Genomic DNA, 22,399 nt, shown 5'->3' with positions numbered 1-22,399 from the left:
TGTAAAATCTTTGGGGAACATGTCAGTACAAGTAGTGCTTCTCAAACTTTTCCACGAAAGCACCTTTAGACAAGGAAGAAGATAACAGGTAACATTGCTTCCCTCCTTTGCTCCCATCTGCAGGTATGGGAACATAACACAAAGGGGCTGCAGTATCTTTCTCTTTTTCCTTTATTTTTCTGAAGTCTTGGATTTTAACCTAAAAATCCATACACATTTTGTCTCCCGCAGTATAATATGTCCATGTTGGAACGATCAATATTTTGAATTTTTGCCACATAGTTCAATTAATGCTGGAAAGATTGCCAGGTTTATCCTGTGACTTTGACACCCAGTAGTAAAACTCTTGAGTTCCCCAGGGGTGTCCATGTCCAGGTTTGAGTATAACCTTGGAGCCTGTACCCTGGGGAAGTGTTGCTCCCTACCTCTGGGCACTCAGCACTTCTCCACAAGATACTTGGAGGTCGGGAAGCCAAGTGGACCTGAGCAGTGCAAATCTTGGCTCCCTGATGTGGACATCGTTCTCAGGAAATTGTCATTCCTTGCCCTATCCAATGATGATGGAGGACTCCTTGTCAAGCCAGAAGTGAAATAGAGCCAATTTTTTCAAATGGATATTCTCTCCCCATGTTCTTTCTACCCTAATCATTCCTTTTGCCCTTAAAAAAAAAAATCCTGGCTCACTGTTCATTTTACTTTCTTTTTACTCTCCTTTTTCTTGTTCCCTTTTCCTTATTTCTTTCTGTGTTTTTATTTTCTCCCTTCCCTTTCTCTGAAAATACACATTTCACCAGTGTTCTTCAGGGATTCTATCTCTATGCAATTAAGAATGCCAAGGAGTGAAAGAGGTTAGGAAGCATCGTTTAGTGGATGCTGGGTTTAAGTTACATAATATGGGTTCCTCAGCTGGCTTTTCTGTCAGTAGTCTTAAGTTCATTAAATTCGTCCTGCTTACTCATGGAGTTCCTTTGAACATAAAATAAAATAATGAAAGGAAAGTAGCTTTAAAAGAAGTTAAAATTCTATTATTATAACAAGAAATGGTAATTTTGTAAACAAAATCAATTGATTTAATCGTAAGAAAAAATTCATGCTAGTCATACTAAATATCATTTATGTATCATAATTCTGTATTTGCTAACATTTTTCTTTCTTTTTACTTAAAAAATTTTTTTTAAGTTATAAATTTCCAGACAATTTTCTAGATTTGACCACACAAATTGTAAATGGTACGATGACTCTGTATAAAGAAGCAATGAAGAATCTCTTGCCTACTCCAGCCAAATCTCACTACCTGTTCAACCTCCGAGATTTCTCCCGTGTCATTCAGGGTGTGTGTTTGTCAAGACCGGAAACAGCAGAAACCAAAGAAGTGATTAAACGTCTTTGGGTTCATGAGGTAAATCTCCATGTTACTGATATATGATGATGCAGGAAACAAAGATTTTACCATGCCAACAACTGCGTAAAAAGAAGTATTCAGCAATTTAAATAAATGGATTCCACTATTTGGCATTCTGAAGGCCAATGGTCAAGATAATTTCTAAAAATACTTTACGCTAATAAGTTTTATGACATTTAAGATGCCTTATCTCTCATTTTCAGGAATTTCTGTTGATTTATAGGCTATTTCAAAGTAGGTATCATTCTTGGTCTCCTTTAAGTGACTTAATCTTTGTTAGTTTGACTTCAAATAATTATGAGATGGAACACTTTCATTTTCATTAGAAGTGAATGTATTTATGTTCATTACTTACTTGTAGTGATATTAGATGCCAAAAGAACTACAAAGTAAACTAGATTTGAGAGCATAGAAACTATATAAAAATATATTTCTCTTTGGGAAGAGATAGATGGGTGAACATTTTCTTGTAAAAACTTGTAGAGGAAGGGCAGGAGAGAGAGAAAAAAGAATACAAAAAATAATGCATCAAAAATAATAGTTCAGGGACTTCCCTGGTGGCACAGTGGTTAAGAATCCGCCTGCCAATTCAGGGGACATGGGTTCGAGCCCTGGTCCGGGAAGATCCCACATGCCGCGGAGCAACTAAGCCCGTGCGCCACAACTACTGAGCCTGCGCTCTAGAGCCCGCGTGCTGCAGCTACTGAAGCCTGCACGCCTAGAGCCTGTGCTCTGCAACAAGAGAAAACACCGCAATGAGAAGACCACACACTGCAACCAAGAGTAGCCCCCGCTCGCCCCAACTAGAGAAAGCCCGTGCATAGCAACGAAGACCCAACGCAGCCAAAAAAAAAAAAAAAAAGAAGTTTAATAGTTTTAAAATAGGCAAAGAGTATGGGAAAGTGGGAGGAAAATTTTCTCTTTTTAATATATAACTAACATGGTTATTTTAATTTTAATTAATGTAGTTAGGAAATCTAGAAAATGGAAATGTACTGCTATGTTAAAACCATGTGTTACAGAGACATAAATTTCAAAAAGGCTTTACAAAATTCGATCTTTGTAGGCTTTTTAGATCTACAGTTTGAATTTCTATATCCTCACACATTCAAATATATGCCCAAGTGAAGGTCCATTCCACTCAGAAATTTCGCCCACAGCAAGGTCCCTAAAAGTGACTCTTTGGAAAAGTATGATCTGCAGATTCCACTGTAGGTCACTTAATTGCCTGAGTGGGATCCATATTCTGGGACATGAACACAGGCTGTCAGCCTGGTAGCCCATGTCAGTGACAGAAATGTGCTGAAAGGTATAGAGGGAGAGTGGCGAGAGGGGAGGATGTCATTGACTTCGCTGAAGGAGCACATTACCTAAGACAGCATTTGGTCACGGGCCAAATCTTCCTCTAGGAAGCATCTCGCATCCTCCCTTGATATTCCTTCTATCTAGGACTCTCCTCCCATTATCCACACGGCTTGCCCGCTTACCTCCTTAAGATCTCAGCTCAAATATAACCTTACCATAGAGGCTCGTCTTAGGCCATCTCTACGCGCTATAGCTCTTTATCCTTTGTCTCGCTCTATTCTTCATAACACTGAGTGTCACTTGACCCCGTCTGTATTTTTGCTTACTTACTGTCTCTACTAGAATAGAAGCTTTATGAGAGCAGCAGCTTTATTTATTCACTGCTTTCCGCAATGCCTGATACATGACAAGCACTCAAGAAATATTTTCAAATGAGTGCATAAAGGGAAGAAAGAAGGCATCTTACTATCCATAACATGCTTCATCACGTGGGATTATAATGCTTTGCTTTCTTCCAATCATGAAAGCAGTTCCTATTTGCTGTTGTATATTTGTGGTATGTACAGTTAAACTTTTTAGCCTTTTTCAGATCCTGTCCTGCCTCAGATGTCAGATTACTGAGTTTTGACAATGGCTGTTGAGCTCTTTGGGCATTTAATAAGGTTCATAATATAATAACTCTTCATTTTTAGTGACTACTTCATATTCATATAGTGTCATGAGTTTAAGTCCTTGGCTCAAAACCTTGAAATGGCACCTGACTTCGTGGGGAGGAATTTGGAATAAAAGTCCAGCAGTCCATAAGACCTTGTATGTGTAGCTTTCCCCAGGTTTTTCAGGTTACCTCCTGCTCTCACCTTCGTTCACCCACAACACAGGCCTTCTGGCTTTTTTCTGCCTGGAATGCTCTCCCCCCAGGTGTTGACCCTCTGGGCTGTCTCCCTACTGCCTTTGATCAAATCTCTCCTTCTCTGTGAGGCACAACGACCACCCTAATTAGTGCTGCAGCCTGACATCCCACTAACAGTTCCAGCCTTGCTTGACTTGCTCTATTCTTCTTTCCGTAGCCGTCGCATAGCATGTATCACCTTCTAACATGCTGTACAGTTCATTTGTTATGTTTGTGGTCCATCTCCCGCAGGTGGCATGCCAGCTCCTGAGGGCAGAGGATTTTTTCCCCTCACTGATTTGTCCACAGTGCTGAGCACAGTGCTAGGCACATTGTTCTCACCATCTCAAAAAATATAAAGTGATTGAGCTTAACACTCTTAACTTGCGCTTTATTTCTGTTTACTCAAAAAGATTTCGCTACTTTAGGTGACTGTTTCCTCTCCACACACTTTTACCAAACTAGACAACCCAATATAATTTCACTAAATGATTTTTGAGATATAAAACTGGCTTACTATTTTGCATTCCCTTTGGTTTCTGCATTGCTCTCAATCGTTAATGTGCCTAACATCTGGTTTGCTTGTTAAATATAGAGACTCAGCACAAGCAACCCAAGAAAAAATAGATAAATTGGGTTTCATCAAAGTTAAAATTTTTCATGTTTCAAAAGACACTATCTAGAAAGTGAAAAGACAACCCATAGAATGGAAGAAAATATTTGCAAATCATGTATCTGATGAGCATCTAATATCCAGAATACATAAAGAACTATTACAAAGCAATAGTGAAAGACAAATAACCTAATTTAAAAGTGGAGAGAGGATTTGAATAGACATTTCTCCAAAAACGATATACAAATGGCCAATAGGTACATGAAACAATGTTTAACATCACTAGTAATTAGGGAAATACAAATCAAGATCACAGTGAAGTACCCCCTAACACCCAATAGGATGGCTGTAATTAAAAAAAAAAAAAAAAACAACTGGATAATAACATCGTGTGTGGGAATGTTATATGGCGCAGCTGCTTTGGAAAACAGTTTGGTAGTTCCTCAAAATGTTAAACATAGAGTTACCATATGACCCAGAAATTCCACTCCTAGCTATATACCCAAGAGAAGTGAAAACATAGGTATACACAAAAACTTGTACATGAGTGTTAGCAGAAGTATTCATAATAGCCAAAAGCGGAAACAACTCAAATATACATTAACTGATGAATAGACAAACAAAATGTTTGTGTGTGTGTGTGTGTGTGTATGCACACAGTGGAACTCTATTCAGCCGTAAAAAGAAATACTGACACACGCTACAACATGGATGAACCTAGAAAACATTACACTAAGTGAAAGAAGCTAGACACAAAAGGCCACATATAATATTTTCCCATTTATATGAAATGTCCAGAATAAGCAAATCCATAGTGACAGGAGATTACTGGTTGCCAGGGGCTGTGGTGGCATATGGGGTGGGGATAATAATAAGTGACTGCTAATGGGTACAGGGTTTCTTTTTGGGGTGATGAAAAAGATCCAGAGTTAGATGGTGGTGATGACTGCACAACTATGTGACTATTCTACAAAAACCATTGAATCGTATGCTTTAAAAGAGTGAATTTTATGATATGTAAATTATGTACCAATTAAAGCAATTTGTAATCAAGACTTTGAGGCAAATGAATTCGAAGCACAAATACAATATAAATATGCCAGAAATTACTTCCCCTGCAAAGATTTAGATTTATAATGGAAAATTTTATGTGTCAACTTTTAAAAATATAAGGGGTGGCAATGGAATAATAGTCCCCTGTACGGAAGAGAGGAGGGCAGGTATCAGCAGAAGTGAGAGGGAGCTTGCTAAGGTGTTGAGAATGTTCTATATCTTCATCTTGGTGGTGGTCACCTGGGTGTAAATATGTGTAAAAATTCCTGGAGGTGTACACTTAAGATTTTTGTACCTCATGTAAGGAAATTTTTAAAAAGAAAAAAAAAAAGATCTTCCCAGTCTCCATCCTCAAAACTTTTAAGTCAGCAGGTCCAGAGTGGGGCCCTAGATTCATGTGTGTTGACAGTCTCTGAGAAACACTGCCTTAGGTTCTTGTTCTTGCTAAATTGCAGCTAGATAATAATATACTTGATTCATGCTTAGACACTGATGCCCAATATGTGAGGTTGTCTTAGTTTCCTTTTTCTCATAAGAAGGAGGAGGTCTTCGGTATCTCAATCCAAAGAAGTGACTATTGGCATATGTAGGGAAACTCAATTGTCCCATAGAGAAATAGCTTTTGAACTGGGGGTGGGGAGTAAGTGGGAGGCTTCAGTCATACCATTTGTGTAGCTACTGATGTTAGAAAAAGGGATGACACTATTATGTCAACCAGACAGCAGTGAAAACACTAAAATCATTGCTCTTGAACACAATTAGGCTGATTCCAAGGCAGTTTGTAATAATTACATTTCTCAGTTCTGTAGTGTTTTCACATTTGCTGTCATTTCATTTTTGCCATGCATCTGTGAGATTTGTGAGTCAGGTATTACTACTTCCATTTTATAAGGTGAAGAAGCTGATGCAGACAGGTTTAATGTTAGAAAGTTTGCTGACAAAAATATGCATTGCTTGTTATTGTGTGTATTAGTCTACTAGTGCTGCCATAACAAAAATACCACAGAGTGAGTGGCTTAAACAACAGAAATTTATTTTCTCATACCTCTGGAGGCCAAAAATACAAAATCAAGTTGCCGTCAGTGTGGGTTTCTGGTGAAGGCTCTCTTCCTGGCTCACAGAGGGCCTACCTATGTCCTCACACGGCCTTTCTTCTGTGTGTCTGCAGGGAAAGAGCGAGAGCTCTGTTGTCGCTTCCTTTCCTTGTAAGGACAGCAGTGCGATAGGATTAGGACTCCACCCATATGGGCTCATTTAACCTTAATTACCTTCTTAATGGACCTCTCTCCAAATACAGTCACATTAAGGGGGTTAGGACTTCAACATATGAATATGCGGGGGAACATAGTTCAGTCCAAAACAGACTGCAACCAAGGGACATTCATACCGCTCTGAGGAAATAGTTATTTTATGTAGCAAGCCTGATTAACTACTTTTTGCAGTCCCACAACATGTGCAGATAAGCAGAGATTTATTTTAGTAGATTGCCCTCTGCAGTTACTTACAACAAAAATAAGACAAACTTGCCCTCCACCTAAGACATTCCCTCGTTATCTAGAAAATGAACTTTTATTTAAAAAAAAAATCTATTGATTTGACAACAATTTTCAAGATGTTATCTGGCTGAGAAAAGGAAAAGATCACTTCAAGGGAGTTGCAAAACCCTAGATACCAGTGCCCAGCTCTGTTATCTCTATCTGAGTGAGCAGCAAATTCACTTACCTTCTCTAGTCTTTTTTTCCCTTCTCTAGTCCTTAATGCTCTTTGCATGGTCAGTAGATTATATCTATAATCTACTTCAGTTCCCCCAATTTACCTTTATTTATTGATAACAGTGTAACTCTGTATTATTCCAAATATATATGGTTAAAATTAATATTTAAAGTGAATATTATTATGAGCCAGTCCTCATTTGGATATGCTTTTAATAAAACCCATAGAAATTTCTTGAGAGCACTTTTTACATTACTTGAGATGAGCACAGAAATGAAACTAAAAAAATAGAAGAATCAGTTCTTAAAGCTGCTTTTTAATTATTATACAGGTCCTTAGAGTGTATTACGATCGCCTTCTGGATAATGCAGACAGGAGTTGGCTGATCAACTACATTCAAGAAATCTTGAAAAAATATATGCATGCTAATTTTCATGAGCTTTTTCAAAGTTTGGATTTTGATAATGACGGAGTGGTGGAAGAAGATGACTTACACAGCTTAATGTTTTGTGATTTCCATGATCCCAAGAGAGAGGATACCAACTACAGAGAAGTTGCAGATGTAGATGCTCTCCGGGTGATAGTAGAAGCTCACCTAGAAGAATACAACAATATGAGCAAAAAAACCCTGAACCTTGTCTTATTCCGATTTGCCATAGAGCACATCAGCCGAATTTCCAGGATCCTGAAGCAGCCTCGCAGCCATGCTCTTCTGGTTGGTGTTGGAGGGAGTGGAAGGCAGTCTGTCACAAGATTAGCCGCCCACATGGCTGATTCTTCAGTTTTCCAGGTTGAAATCTCCAAGGGCTATGGTAATTCTGAGTGGCATGAAGACTTAAAAGTGATCTTAAGGAAATGTGCAGAAGGGGAGATGCAGGGTGTCTTCCTGTTTACAGATACTCAGATTAAAAAGGAGTCATTTCTAGAAGATGTCAACAATCTACTAAATGCTGGGGAGGTTCCGAATCTCTTTGCATTGGATGAGAAGCAGGAGATATGTGATAAGATGCGTCATTTAGATCGCCAACGGGATAAAACCAAACAAACTGACGGAAGCCCCATAGCTCTTTTCAACATGTTTATTGATCGCTGCCGCAACCAACTGCATGTTGTCCTTGCCATGAGTCCCATTGGAGATGCATTTCGGATTCGTCTTAGAAAGTTCCCTGCTCTTGTTAACTGCTGTACCATTGACTGGTTTCAGGTATTGTCATGTAAATTTTAGATAGACTTCTAGAAATATTGAATCTCCCTCATCAGCATGACTTATTTTAGAGCCCCCCACCAAATTGTAGCTTAGCAGAATTTTCTGATCAGTAATAATGTATTTTATGAAATTATAATTCAAAAATCATTATAATAGAAAAACTTCTTATTGCTAGTGTATACAGTCATTGACATCAATTTATTGTAGAAAGTTTTAGGATAAAGTTGTGTATCAGTCAGGTTTCTGACAGGGAACAGAGAGCACCCTGGAAGGCCTCACTGAGGAAAGTTGAATGAAGGGACTGTTCATAGAGGTGTAGGCAGGATTAAAGGAGCTTGAGAGGGATGGTCAGGCAGGAAGTGGTAGAGTGTAGCAAGAAGATGTTACTACAGCTGGGTAAAAAAGGGAATAGGGAGGAAAGAGTGTTACTGGAACTTGGAGCTGTGGAAGTAGGAATGTCTGATAGGAACAGGAACCCAAAACCTAGAGCTCAGCTTCTGCTAGAAAGGAAGAGGGGTAGAAACGCCTCTACCTCTTTTTTTTTTCCAGTCTCTTTCCATTAGCAAACCCAACAGGACGTCAAAAGGAAGAAAGCCCCAGCGACCACTTTTTCTAGTAAATTTCAGTATCAGGAAGTGCAGAGCAGACAAGGGGGTGGGGTAGGAAGTTTACAAGCTGTGGCAGAGATCCTGTAAGTGAGACCTAACACATAAGAATTTTGGACCTTGGGGAATTTACATAGCCCCTTTGTTCCTCCATTTCCTGCTAAGATTAATTATTTCACGAAAAACATATTTATTGAACTCTTGCTTTGTAGCAGGTCTTATCCTAAAGCTGGAGGTGAATAGGAAAATGAAATAGACTAGGCTTCTGCTTTCCTTGAGTTTGCTTACTTGCAAATTAGTGAAAAATAATTCATCATACAGGGTAGCATGTAGGCTTTCTGAATCAGTGACCTTTACAAGGAAAGATGAAGGACAAAAAGTGCCAGTTCTGAGAGGATCTGGTAAGAGAATAAATTAGTGAAGACAAGAAGCTACATAGAAGGAATGAATGGCGTGAGAGAAAATCAGGGTGACAAGGGCACAGTAACTGAGGGGTAAGTCATAGAGCTGAGGTCAGAAAGGTGGGAAGTGCCAGATCAGGTAGAGATTTACAAGTTGGGCTTTGGATTTTATTTTGAATGTGCTGGGAAGTCTTTGAAGGATTGTGAATTGAGAGTATGAAAAGAGCTAATTTGCCTTTGATAAGATCACTCTGGCAGCTGCATAGAGCATAGAAGCAGGGAGACCAGTTAGGACACTGTTGGAAAATTCCAGGAAGATGGTAACAGAGAGTTGAACTGCGATGATGGTTGTGGGTATAGAAAGAATGGAAAAGATTTGGAAGCTGTTTTAGGGATGGTGCCCATAGGACTAGCTTTTGGGATAGATGTAGGATTGAGGAAGAGGAGAGGGATCAAGGGTGACTTTGGCTTGAGCAACTGGGTGTATGGTGGAGATGTTGACTAAGTCGGGGAGGACTGCAGCTATTTTGGGGGAGATAAGAACTGTGTTTTAGACTTGTTGAGTTTGAGATGGTTATAAGAGAAATCAAAGAGGTAGTTGTTGATCTAATTCTGGAGTTTAGGGGAAAGGATAGTAACATTTACCTCAGAGAATTGTTGGGAGAATTAAATGAGATAATAATAGTAGAATGCACACAAAGATAGACATTCTATAAATTTAGTTCCTTTTTTCTTCCTTGCTCCTGCAATACTCATGCCCAATTTCTCTAACCCCTGAACAAACCATGAAGGGTTAATATTGCACGCATTAGTTACTGGCTCCCTGTCCTAAGGGGTCAAGTACTTGGGGGAAGTTCCTCATGAGTGTCTGTCCCACCCCATCCCTCATGTTTTCCCCTGCATTTCCACCATCCGTGAAGGACCGCAGTAATAACAAACTCCTGTCAGTAAATTGGATCATGTGCTAAAGCATTTATCTTAAATTCAGTCCTGGCCTGAAGATGCACTACAGGCAGTTGCCTCCCGCTTCTTGGAAGACATTGAAGTGTCAGAGGAAATACGAGATGGCTGTATTGAGTTGTGTAAAAGCTTTCACACTTCTACTGTAGATTTATCGACATCCTTCTATGTTGAACTTCAAAGATACAATTATGTGACTCCTACCTCTTATCTTGAATTAATCTCTACCTTCAGACTGTTGTTGGAAAAGAAAAGGAGGTAAAAACAAAATTTCTTATTTCAAAGTAAGCTATGGTGGTTTTTAAAACATTTGTGTGGACAAAAATGACATAGCGATGATGTGGTAGAGATTTATTTCATATATGTATATACTGTGAGTTTTGTTACATCATTAAATGATTTACTCCACAGACATTCTTAGGGTAGGGAGCAGGGCTTATTCTTTTGTGCAGATGCATTGCCCAGCATATGATAAATGCATAATCATACCTGTTTAAGGAATGAAGGTGTGCCACTCAGAGGTGTGGTAAGGCTCCAGGATACTTTGACAATGCTATTGGGTAAACAACACTAGTGAGTAATTTTTCTTTAATAAGTAATTAGATAATAAATAAACCTTCTCTTTAGGTATTGAACAGCTGAAACCCAGAGACAGCCACTCAATATACATAACCAGCTTTCCTTCTTTAAGTAAACTCTTATTTGAAAACATCAATACAAACATCAATATACTTATACGAATTTAAGCAATTTTTTATATTGCATTTGTAATTTTTAATATTTTTCTTTCCCTCTTAAAGTCTGATTTAACAAACTAAACTTTCCCAGGTACTTAAATAATTTCTAAAATCTAGTAAGTTAAACTTATACATATGGTAAGCCTTAAGTCCTTTTCAGTGTTTGACTATTGTCTAAAAACTTAATGAGATTTTTTTACTTCAAAGCACAAATTAGCTCTGTTTATCAATTACATAACTTATATTGGAGTACGAGGCTGATCTGTTCATCTAATAGACCAAATTCTTTTAAATATTAAAAAAAATACTTAAAACACCAAATGTGCACAGATTCCTTGACAAAAAAATAATAAGTTTAGTTTTTGCGTATTAACTATAGTTCATTCTAAATCTTCCTATGGCTAACTCACTATCTCAGGCATTTTGAAGTACCTTTTCTCGTATTGTCCAAGATGCTACCTAGATACTGGTGGGAAACTCCTTAGCCGTATTTATAGTGACTCTTGTAATGCCTTCCACAGCAGGAGTGTCATAGCTTTCCTATTCATCATGGCACACACCCCGTGTTGAATCATACCAATAGTATTTTTTCCATCTACCTAGTGAAATCTGCAAGTCCCACCCAAGGCTGCTACATGACTTAGCTGAATTTTACTATTTCTTTGGCTGTCATTTTATTATTTCTTTCCATGTAGATCTTAGGATCTTTAACCTAATGGAATCTTGCTTTTCTTCCCCCATATTTTCCCATCCAGGGAGATCAAAACCACTTGGCGAGCCTGATTAATTTGGGGGTATCACTCATCTTTCTGTTTGATTATATGCTCACAGTATTTAAGGCCATCCTAACTGGAAGAAAGATTATAAAAGTGAGATACAAACTTAGAGAAAGGTTGAAAGTAACAGTTTTCTAGGCATTTTTAGATATTCTTGTTGGCCTTTCAACTTGCCTCTTTTTAAAAATGTTCTCCTTTACCTCAACTAGAATTCCCACCCTGTAGTTATTCTTCCCTTAATAGCTGAAGTCTTTAGATCTCCTTATAGCCAGGTAGTACTGTAATCTAGAAGCAAGTTATCAGGTTCCCTGCCAAGAAACCAGTGTTTTAGCCAGCAAAGCATCACGTGGGATGAACCACCACACAGAAACTGCTTCATGTTGGCAGGAGTGAGACCTTTCCAGTGCTTGCTCCACAAGGGTTCCACTGAAACCAAACTCACAGATAACATGGTATCCTCTTTCCAGTCTCCTCAGTTCCCATTGCTGTAACAGGTTTTGCTCGGAGGGAATCACAAATGCCAAAAGTGTAGCATGTCCTGACTTGTAATGTTTTTTTTTTTCCTATGACAGCCTTTTCAGTTTTCCAGCTCAAGCCAGTTAAGCACTCAGTTGAAGAGTGCGCTTCCACCTTTAGACAATTATCAGGTTGGTTCGTTACCTACTCCAACCAACTTTTTGAAGAGAATTTCTAAAATGTGTCACCTTTTACTTTGAGACATTATGGCATCTCAAATATTTAAAATGAAACAAATTATAAAGGAGAGTTTTCTCTATTCATAATGTATAATTATCTCTAGAACACATATGAATGCAGATAAAAAATTTAAAGTATGTAAAAATATTACATTATTTTGAATCAATTATTATTACCTTATAATAATTTTGCACCAGAAAAGTGTTGTGCTTTATTCTCTATTGGCCACTTATATCTTAAATTTAAAAATTCCTGTTTCAAGATACTTAACACATCTTAAAATTATATGCCACATTTGGCAGCATTCAAAATAATATATTTGGGGCACTGAAGTCTATTTAAAATAAATTTGAAGGAACAATAATGTTGTTGGAATAAACTTCCCAAGGTGACTAATTGTAGAGGCACATCATTCATCTTGGTATAGGAGGTTCCTTGCCTTATACTTAGTGTATTTATCTTTTGAATTTGTTATATGCCTAGATATTGTGTCAGGTACTGGAAATACAAAAAATCCCAAGACATACTGTCTACTTTTAATTGCACACAATCTAAAGTTCTAGAGTTTATATTTTTCACAAAATTGTTAATATATGTGAAAATCTTTCAAACCACTTTTTTAAAATTGAAGTATACCTGATTTACAATGTTGTGTCAGTTTCAGGTATTAAGCAAAGCGATTCAGTTATATATATTTATAACTTTTCAGATTCTCTTCCATTATAGGTTATTTACAAGATACTGAATGTAGTTCCCCGTGCTATACAGTAGGTCCACTTCTTTAGTTATGCCTTGAAAAAGCCTGAAAAGCTCAAGAACACTTAAGTTTTTTCCTTGAAGGAGGAGCTAGAGCCTGACAGCTAACCTTGTTTTATCTTTGCTTTCAGTGAAGTAATGAAAATGAAGAAGAGGTACGAAGTGGGTTTGGATAAACTGGATTCTGCTGCATCTCAAGTAGCCACAATGCAATTCGAGTTAGAGGCTCTACATCCTCAATTAAAAGTTGCTAGCAAAGAGGTTGATGAAATGATGATGATCATTGAGAGGGAGTCTGTAGAAGTTGCCAAAACTGAAAAAATAGTGAAAGCTGATGAAACAATAGCAAATGAACAAGCTATGGCTGCCAAAGCCATCAAAGATGAATGTGACGCTGACCTGGCAGGGGCCTTGCCCATATTAGAGTCAGCTCTAGCTGCCCTTGACACTCTCACTGCACAGGTAAGAGCACAGCCACAGGCTTGCTGGGAGACACATCATCATAGCTTAAGAAAGTACTTAATATTGTGTGCTACAATCTAGTCTGTCTTTCCAAATTAGTCTCCACACTTAATGCGATTGAAATCATTTTCAAATTGGCAAAAAGATTCCCTCATTCACCTGGAAAAAAAGAAATGTACATGCATGACTAAGACAATTTTGAAAAAGAAGCAAGCTTCCAAATGTTCTAAACAACCATACAACAACTGTTATTTCAGGAACTTTGGAGAACAACTTTAATCAACAGGGGTATAAGACCCAAGTACATATTTTGATGCTATGTGCACCTATTTCATATTTAGACACTTGTAATTGGAATACACCTTACAGTATATATGATAAAGTGTTATGTCAATGTTTGTCAGTTGTTTTTTGTGATACATAATATGGCTTATAATGTTATATTTTATAATAGCATGTCTAAGCTTTGAAATTTATTAAGGTGTGAAAGTGAACATTTCAATTAAGAAAGATAAAGATGAATTTTAAAAAATAAATAGTGTTGGGAATCTTGGCTAAACTTTTGGGTTAGGTAAGGGAGAAAGTGTTAGATCCTTTCGTCACACCTTACTCCAAAATAGATTTCAGATTGAAATGTAAATATAAATAGTTATATTACTATAAAAATGGTAGAAAATGTAGGTCAGATGTTAATAATCTTGGAATGTAAACTAGAACCTAGGATTTCTTTGGTATAAGAAATCAGGAACAAAAAAACAGTAAGCAATATTGTTCGTAATGTATATGCTCTCTTTTGTATTTTTCATAAATAATAAAAATTTTTTAAAGTACTGAATTTTAGTACCTAAAAGCCAACACATTTTGTTTGATATAAATACCATGGACAGAAATTTAGAAACACTGAGGAAAAACTTTTCAACTCTATGGTAAATAAGATATTAATATGCTTCTATGTGAAAAGCTCTTACAAATCAATAACAAGCTCTAAGACAAGATAGTAAATGGTATAAAGAAGTACTAATTCACAAAGGAGGAAATACAAATAGTCAATAAACATATGAATACAAAATGTCAATAAACATATCATACCGCATTTGTATTTAAAGAAATACAGATCAAAATAAAATTTCTTTGGCCTGTCAGAATGCCTACCAGTGTTGCGAAGGGTGTATGTAGTAAAACAGCAGGCACCCTTCTGCTTTCTGGAGGGCAGTTTGTCAATATTTGTCAAAAGCTTTAAAAAAATAAAAGACATTAAGACTTTAATTCAATATGGCAATTGTAATAGTAAAAAAGAGAAAAAGGCACAGATAGGGTATTAGAATTATGGTTCTTATCTGTGCATTGGAAGGCTATCTATGCAGCCATTAAAAATGATGTAAGTGTTTACTAGCATGAGCGGATGTTCGCTATGTATTGTTATTGAAATAGAACAGATTTTAAAACAGCGTGTATGTTAAGTATACTATGATTCCATTGGTTAAAATACAGCATATACACTGGTTTACAGCATATACATATGAAAAAGATATAGAGGAATATAAAGGAAAATGTTTACAGGAGCTAACTATATATAATTAGTTTATAAGAGACATTCATATGTATAATTTCTCTGTGTTTTTCTGTTTGCATCTATGACTTTTATAGCTTTTCAGAAGCAACAAAACTCTTAACTTTGTGACAGCCAAACTCTCTTTCATGTGTTTTTGAAGTAGATTTCATGTCATAAGTAATCTCATATAGGGTATCTTCCCGTTACTCTTTTTTGTTTATAACTTTTCCTTTGGGATAAACTTCTCAACACTTCTTGACACAATTCTATCACTTTCGCCATTTCTACCCAATGAACAGTGAGTTTCTATCTTATGGCTTAGTTTGAAAATAGGAACCAATTACAAGTCATATGTAAACAATTCTTTTTTAATAATAGCATGTTATTATTTCAAGGACATTACAGTGGTAAAATCCATGAAGAGTCCTCCCGCTGGTGTCAAGCTTGTTATGGAAGCTGTATGCATCTTGAAAGGCATCAAAGCTGACAAAATCCCTGACCCAACAGGTTCAGGGAGAAAAATTGAGGATTTCTGGGGTCCTGCCAAAAGACTTCTTGGTGACATTCGATTTCTACAGTCACTTCATGAATATGACAAGGACAATATTCCTCCAGCTTACATGAACGTCATAAGAAAAAATTATATTCCAAATCCAGATTTTGTTCCAGAAAAGATTAGAAATGCTTCCACAGCAGCCGAAGGTCTGTGCAAATGGGTCATAGCAATGGATTCGTATGACAAGTAAGTACTAACAAAAAGAAAATGAACTGGCGTGTTTTATTTTCAGGTTTGGCCATTTAAATAATATAAAGAGCTACATAGGTGAGAGGGTCCTCAGAAAATCCTGTCTAATGCCTGTTATATGACATATTTACTGGAGGCAAGACTATACCAACTAAATAGTATAATACAATGATACTTCAACTTTTTGGACTCAGGAACCCTTTACATTCTTAAAAATTATTGCAGACCCCAAAACCTTTTTTATCTACCATATTAGAAATTAAAACTGAGAAATTTAAAAAATATTTACTTCATTTTTAAATAGCAATAAAAAACTCTACATGTTTACATAAGTAACTTTTTTTTAATCCACAATTTTCAAAAAAAGTTGTGAGAAAAGTGGTGTTTCATATTTTTGCACATCTCTTTACTATGTGCTTTAATAGAAGACAGCTGGACTCTCAGATCTGCTTCATTCAATCTGTTGTGGGATATATTATTTTGATTGAAGTATATGAGGAAAATGCAGCCTCACACAGATGTTTAGTTGCACAAGGAGGACCTCTTGGAGTCCCTGAAGGGGAGGGGACATGTCTTGGACCACATTTTGAAAACCACCCTTAACATATATTCTTTGTTTAGACAAACAGCCTTTTTGTTTTTTAAATATATATTTACTATTTTTTATTTTTATTTATTTATTTATTTATTTATTTATTTTTGGCTGTGTTGGGTCTTCATTTCTGTGTGAGGGCTTTCTCTAGTTGCGGCGAGCAGGGGCCACTCTTCATCACGGTGCGTGGGCCTCTCACTGTGGCGGCCTCTCTTGTTGTGGAGCACAAGCTCCAGACGTGCAGGCTCAGGAGTTGTGGCTCATGGACCTAGTTGCTCCGCGGCATGTGGGATCTTCCCAGACCAGGGCTCGAACCCGTGTGCCCTGCACTGGCAGGCAGATTCTCAACCACTGCGCCACCAGGGAAGCCCAACAGCCTTTTTTGATGATTGTATGAGAAATACTTATATACAAAACAGAGTAAAAATTTTTGGTTATTTCTTCAAAAAAGGAACTATTACTGGCCATCTTTCAAACTCATAAACAGTTTGAATCATTGTACATATATATATATATTACAGGCTATGTATATTTTGGACCATGATATATTATGTTAATGATAAATTTTAATTTAATGTTTTATCATTTATTTAGAAAGATAACATGACTTATTCCATTTTCCAGATAGAAAAGAATTTAGATCCATCCTTTTTCCTACATAGTTCCTTTTATTACCAACATACATATTTATAAGATAGCTGGTTTTAATTAGGGATATATTCTGAAATTTGAGAAAAGTACAATATAAAGACAGGAGTGTCATTCTTAGATGTATTTAATAAAACTGGAAGAGGAAAAAAAAATTGGGGAACTGAGGAAGTGGGTGGACACACACAAAATCATTTTGACTATTTTGAGATGAAAATAAAAGTTAGATTAACCCATTTAATTATTTAAAATAATAAAAATTTTTTTAAAAATGAAAGAGTAAAATGATGTAAATAAAATACCCTTCTTCTCCTCATCATAATTAAGCCTTAACGAATTAGGCTAGTTTCCACAAACACTGTTCTATTTTACATGTACATGCTTATTCTCTTTTTCCAAAATCACCAAAATTGACATTGGTGACAACTGAATATTTTATTTTGGGTAAAAAAATTACCTATTTGAAAACGTTATGTGTATTTGGTATCTATTTTAATAGTCATGTTTTATGTGCTGAGATCAGGTTTGACTGATTCTTAAATGAAATATAGAATATAGAAATCAGTATAGGTTATACATGAAGATGTGTTTTGAGTTATAGTAAGGATATTAGAAAAGTAAATTCAGTGATGGAAAGTACACTAGAACATTAAACATGTATTTAATTTTCCAATTTTACTTTTGGCAGAGTGGCAAAAATAGTAGCTCCCAAAAAGATAAAACTGGCTGCAGCTGAAGGGGAGCTTAAAATTGCCATGGATGGTCTCAGAAAGAAGCAGTCAGTGCTTCGGGAAGTTCAGGACAAGCTGACCAAGCTTCAGGACACACTCGAACTAAATAAACAAAAGAAGGCTGACTTGGAAAACCAGGTATAGGATAATACAGACAAATATGGGCAAATCCTCAATTATTCTAAATAAAAATGATGTTCATGCTGGCACAAACACAGCAATCCTGTTTTCTTCCTGGTCAGTGGTTGGCAAACAGTGGACCACAGGCCAAGTCCACCATTGTCAGTTTTTGTATAACCCACAAGCTAATAATGGTTTTGACATTTTTAAATGATTACATATTAAATGATTTTATAAGTACCTATATAATATCCTCATTTTTGCCTCTTGGTCCACAGAGCCTAAAATATTTACCTTCTGGCTCTTTACCCCACAAAAGGAAAAAAATTGTCAATAATCTCTGTTGTAGATTACTAGACTATTGAGGTAGATTATTTAAATCACTCTTCATTATAAGTGAGAAAATGGAGAACCAAAATGTTAAGTGACTTAGGTTATATAAGAGTTAATAACTGATTTTCTTTGCTGTACACCTGAAACTAACACAACATTGTTAATCAACTATACTCCAATAAAATTTATTTTTTTTAAAAAAAAAGAGTTAATGGCAGAGCTGAGATTAGAACTCAATACCCAGAACCATAGTGTGTCCACTGAAAATGTTTTTAAGACTAAAATCATTGCTCTTAGATAGTGATACCATTTGCAAAAATTAATTGCTAGAGTCTGATTATGTTCCAGAAAAAAAGTCAAAATATTTTATAACAGTCAACATTTATTGAGTGCTTATATGCAAGGCACTGTTGTTCTGAGAGCAATGTATATTATCTCATTGATTCTCACAAAATCTTTCTGAGGGAGGTAATCTTTTTGAACCATTTTGTAATAACTAAAGCACAGAAAAGTTAAGCGACTTACTCATGGTCAATGCAGCTTCTAAGCTAAGATCCAAACCCAGGCAATCTGACTCTAATAGCTATGCTCTTTCCCACTGTACTAGACTGCTTCTTTCTGTAGGATATGTGCACATATTTTATATTTGTGCAATATGTGACATTGTGCTAATCTTAAAAATGTGACCTATTGTTAGGTATGGGTTCCAAGTGATCAGTTTTAGTTTAAATAATATAACTAAAAAATGGGTATGTGGTTGCTCACTGTAAACATTTTTCAACTGTGTTGTATGTTTGAAATAACTTTTCATAATAAAATGTTGGAAAAGTATGGTAATGTAAATTGAATGCATGCATATATGTGTATTAAAAATCTACTTTTGGAAGAGAAATTTTGGCTAAAATATTTTTACTTGGTGGTTTCTGAGGGCAACTTTATTATAGTCCAAGACCTGATTCAACATTTTAATACTGTTGAAAGAAGAATGGGTGAAGAAAGAAACTAGGAAGCACAAGATATTAAAGGAGGGAAAATTAAGAAAGAAAGGTTTTTATTTAGGAAGTATCAAAAATATTACCAATTATATACCTTCTGCTTTTTTTAAACCTATCTTTAGATAAACTGATACAGTATTTTATATCTTTTAATCTAAAAGCATTTATTTAATATAAATATTAATAGCATAAGAAAAAGTATAAGCCAAATTCTTATTCCAAAATAATCTAAATGTCTCTGCTTTTATCAATTATTTACTTCCTCTGTTCATGTAAATTATTTCATTTTGAACTTTAAGATAACCTTTACTTAATCTTGTGATCTTCTAAGATTAATGATGCTAAGTCACTTAAAATTAATCAAAATAATTCAGGTATTCTATTGGAGTATTGCTATTGCATGGGTTGAAATAGCTTATCCCAAAGTTTGCCATATTCATAATTACCCTTCCTCTTTTTTAAAATAACATTGCTTAATTATGTATAATCAAACTTGGCTGACAGTCTTATGCACAAAGTAGGCTGTCAGCTATTGATTGATGTCCTAATTTAAGGTTAATTGCAAGTGCCTGAGTAGGTTGACACAATTTAACAACTTGAAAATTGTGCTTTGTAAGTAAGCATAAATTATTAAAACTTTTAAACATTTAACCTTTAAAATTATCATTAAATCAACCACAAGTTAAATGAGGGGAAAACGTTCATAGAATATTTAAAATAAAATGCATTTAGATTATTAAAATGGAAGGGAAACATCTATATTTGCAAGAGGATGTCCTTTATTACTTAATTAACTTTCAGTGTCTCATACTGTAGCTCATTTCCTTAAATAGAGCTATTCTTTGCATTATATGATAAATATCTGTTATGAATTTCACAAATTATATTAAAGTACACACTTTATTATGAAAAATAGTCTAAAAGGTCATGGACTTGCCAGTCTTCATAGTTAGATATTGCACATTTTTCTTTTAGAGTGTTAAAAAAAATAAATTCCAGGCGTAAGTTGGTAATGTAAAAATTTATCCCTGAGGGTAAAATCTTGCAGAAATTTAAATAATTTTTTAACTTATTCTACTTGTAGATGTTGATAAAAGTTTACTTTTATTTTTGAGGTTGACCTGTGTAGCAAAAAGCTAGAACGAGCTGAAAAGTTGATCGGAGGCCTTGGGGGTGAGAAAACTCGATGGAGCCAAACAGCTCTGGAGCTGGGGCAGCTGCACATCAACCTGACAGGGGACATCCTCATCTCCTCAGGGGTCGTCGCTTACCTCGGAGCCTTTACATCTAACTATCGACAGGTAGGGAATACTCATCAACCTCTAGGGTCTCTTCCTGAGCCTCCCATTACAATCAACATTAATCTTGGGGTTTTTTGTTTGTTTGGATTTTTTGGTAAGTACGAGGGAGAAAGATGTTTTCAAGTGATTTCTAGTTGTGTATTTTAATTATTCAATAACTTAGCTTGGTAGCCAAAAAAATGCTATATCAAATACTCTTCTAATTGTTTTAGAATTATTTTAGAAACAAAAAGATCTACTTTAGAACGTAATGTGAAATGGTAGGCTCTAATGATAAAATTTCAGTTCTTAAACAAGTATAAAGGTATCGGGATTTTTGGGGGGGGCTGGGGGGTGTTTAGTCAACTACTCTCTATGAATCTCAATAATAAATCATTTCCAAATGACTTCACAAACTGAAACTTTATGGGAGGAAAAGATGAACCTACCTAAAACCCAATTGATAAGTGGCTTCTTTCCTAAGAAAATAAATACCAGGTTCCCTGCTTCGAATTCCCACCCCTTTGATGGATTCTGCCTCAGTCTTCTCCTCGACCCAACTCCTAACCCTACTTCTTCTCCCAGCTTTTTTGTTCCACTGTTCAGTTCTTTTCTCAATGAGACCCAGCACATTCTTCAGCTCTCTCTAGGAGTACAACCCAGGACATGGCCCTGTCAAAGCAGGAGGAGAGATTTAGAAAAATTAAAAGGAGAAGAAGGCAATGAAAATACAGAGAAGAGAAATTTGAAACATTTGGCAATAGCTTCTGGTGTCAACGGAGGAGAGAAAGAGTAAATGAAAACCCACTTCTGTGTGTGGCTTTATCAAGTTTTACAAAGCATTCGCTTTGCCCGTGGTCTCAGTTGAGCTTCGCTTGAATTCAGGGCTTTCGCTTAAGTAGGGTTGATTCTTGGTGGCCACTGTTTTGGTTTGCTTGTTTGCTTTTAACCAAACTAGTTTAAAATCCTCACATTGATCATGCTTCTGTCTTTAGTCTTTTGGGTTCTGGTAGCCCTTGTCCTGGTGCATGACTTTCATATTCTTCTTAGCTTTCTGTCTTCATTTGTGTCTGAATGACTGTCTGCAGTTATGGCATTGACATCTTGTAGTTCAGATAATTAACATTTAACATGACACTATTTACCTAGTCATAGACTTGTTTGCTCGACATTTTCAGAGACTGAGGCTTATAAAGATTAAGAAAACTGCTCAGAACCACACAGCTGGTCAATGACAGAGCAGAAATGAGACTTGTTGTCACCTGAATCCTAATTTAGCCCTCTTTCTACTCTTCTATGTCAACTTGGAAGGAAGGAAGTAGTACCTGCAGAGCCGCCTACACTCCTCTGTTGGTTCCCAACATACCCCCGCCCCCGGGTGTCTGCACTGGCTCCTGTTGAGCATTACAGTACCATGCTGGAAGTCTCCAGCCAGGGCCGCTCCTCCCAACCCAGCCCTCTCTGACGACTCCTTCCGAAGCACTGCATCTTGCTTGACTCCCCAGTCACCTGCTTCCACCAGAATGGGGGCTGCCAGTTAAACCACTACACAAATGCTTCAAGGAAGCATTGAGGCCAGAACTGAGACCTTGAAATCTATGGACAGAAGCAGAGCAACACTAAGCTAGACACAAGCTCCAAGCAAAGCTCATAGCTGCTTCTGTGAACTCATGTCCACTGTCCCCACCCCTGATTCAAGAGGACACCTCGTCCCGTCCCATCTAAGAAGGCTTGGAGGCAGTTTTATCCCTTCCTTGCTTTACTGTAGCAACCTAGGCTTTTACTTAACTCATCTCTAACATCATTGTTCCTTCCTTTGAATTCATTC

At 36.5% G+C, this 22,399-nt stretch overlaps 1 protein-coding gene across 1 annotated transcript in view; it reads left to right on the top strand.

Moving 5' to 3' along the window:
• Positions 1-22,399, top strand: part of DNAH7 (dynein axonemal heavy chain 7) — a 277,143-nt gene that overhangs the window by 171,351 nt on the left and 83,393 nt on the right. Inside the window, 7 exon segments of the mRNA XM_036858189.1 lie at positions 1,180-1,399; positions 7,307-8,179; positions 10,177-10,406; positions 13,245-13,575; positions 15,523-15,869; positions 17,801-17,981; positions 20,407-20,592. Coding sequence (XP_036714084.1) covers positions 1,180-1,399; positions 7,307-8,179; positions 10,177-10,406; positions 13,245-13,575; positions 15,523-15,869; positions 17,801-17,981; positions 20,407-20,592 — 2,368 coding nt within the window.

This window comes from Balaenoptera musculus, chromosome 7, assembly GCF_009873245.2.
Source record: "Balaenoptera musculus isolate JJ_BM4_2016_0621 chromosome 7, mBalMus1.pri.v3, whole genome shotgun sequence".
NCBI classification, from domain to species: Eukaryota; Metazoa; Chordata; class Mammalia; order Artiodactyla; family Balaenopteridae; genus Balaenoptera; species Balaenoptera musculus.
This window is presented reverse-complemented; position numbering and strand designations above follow the sequence as displayed.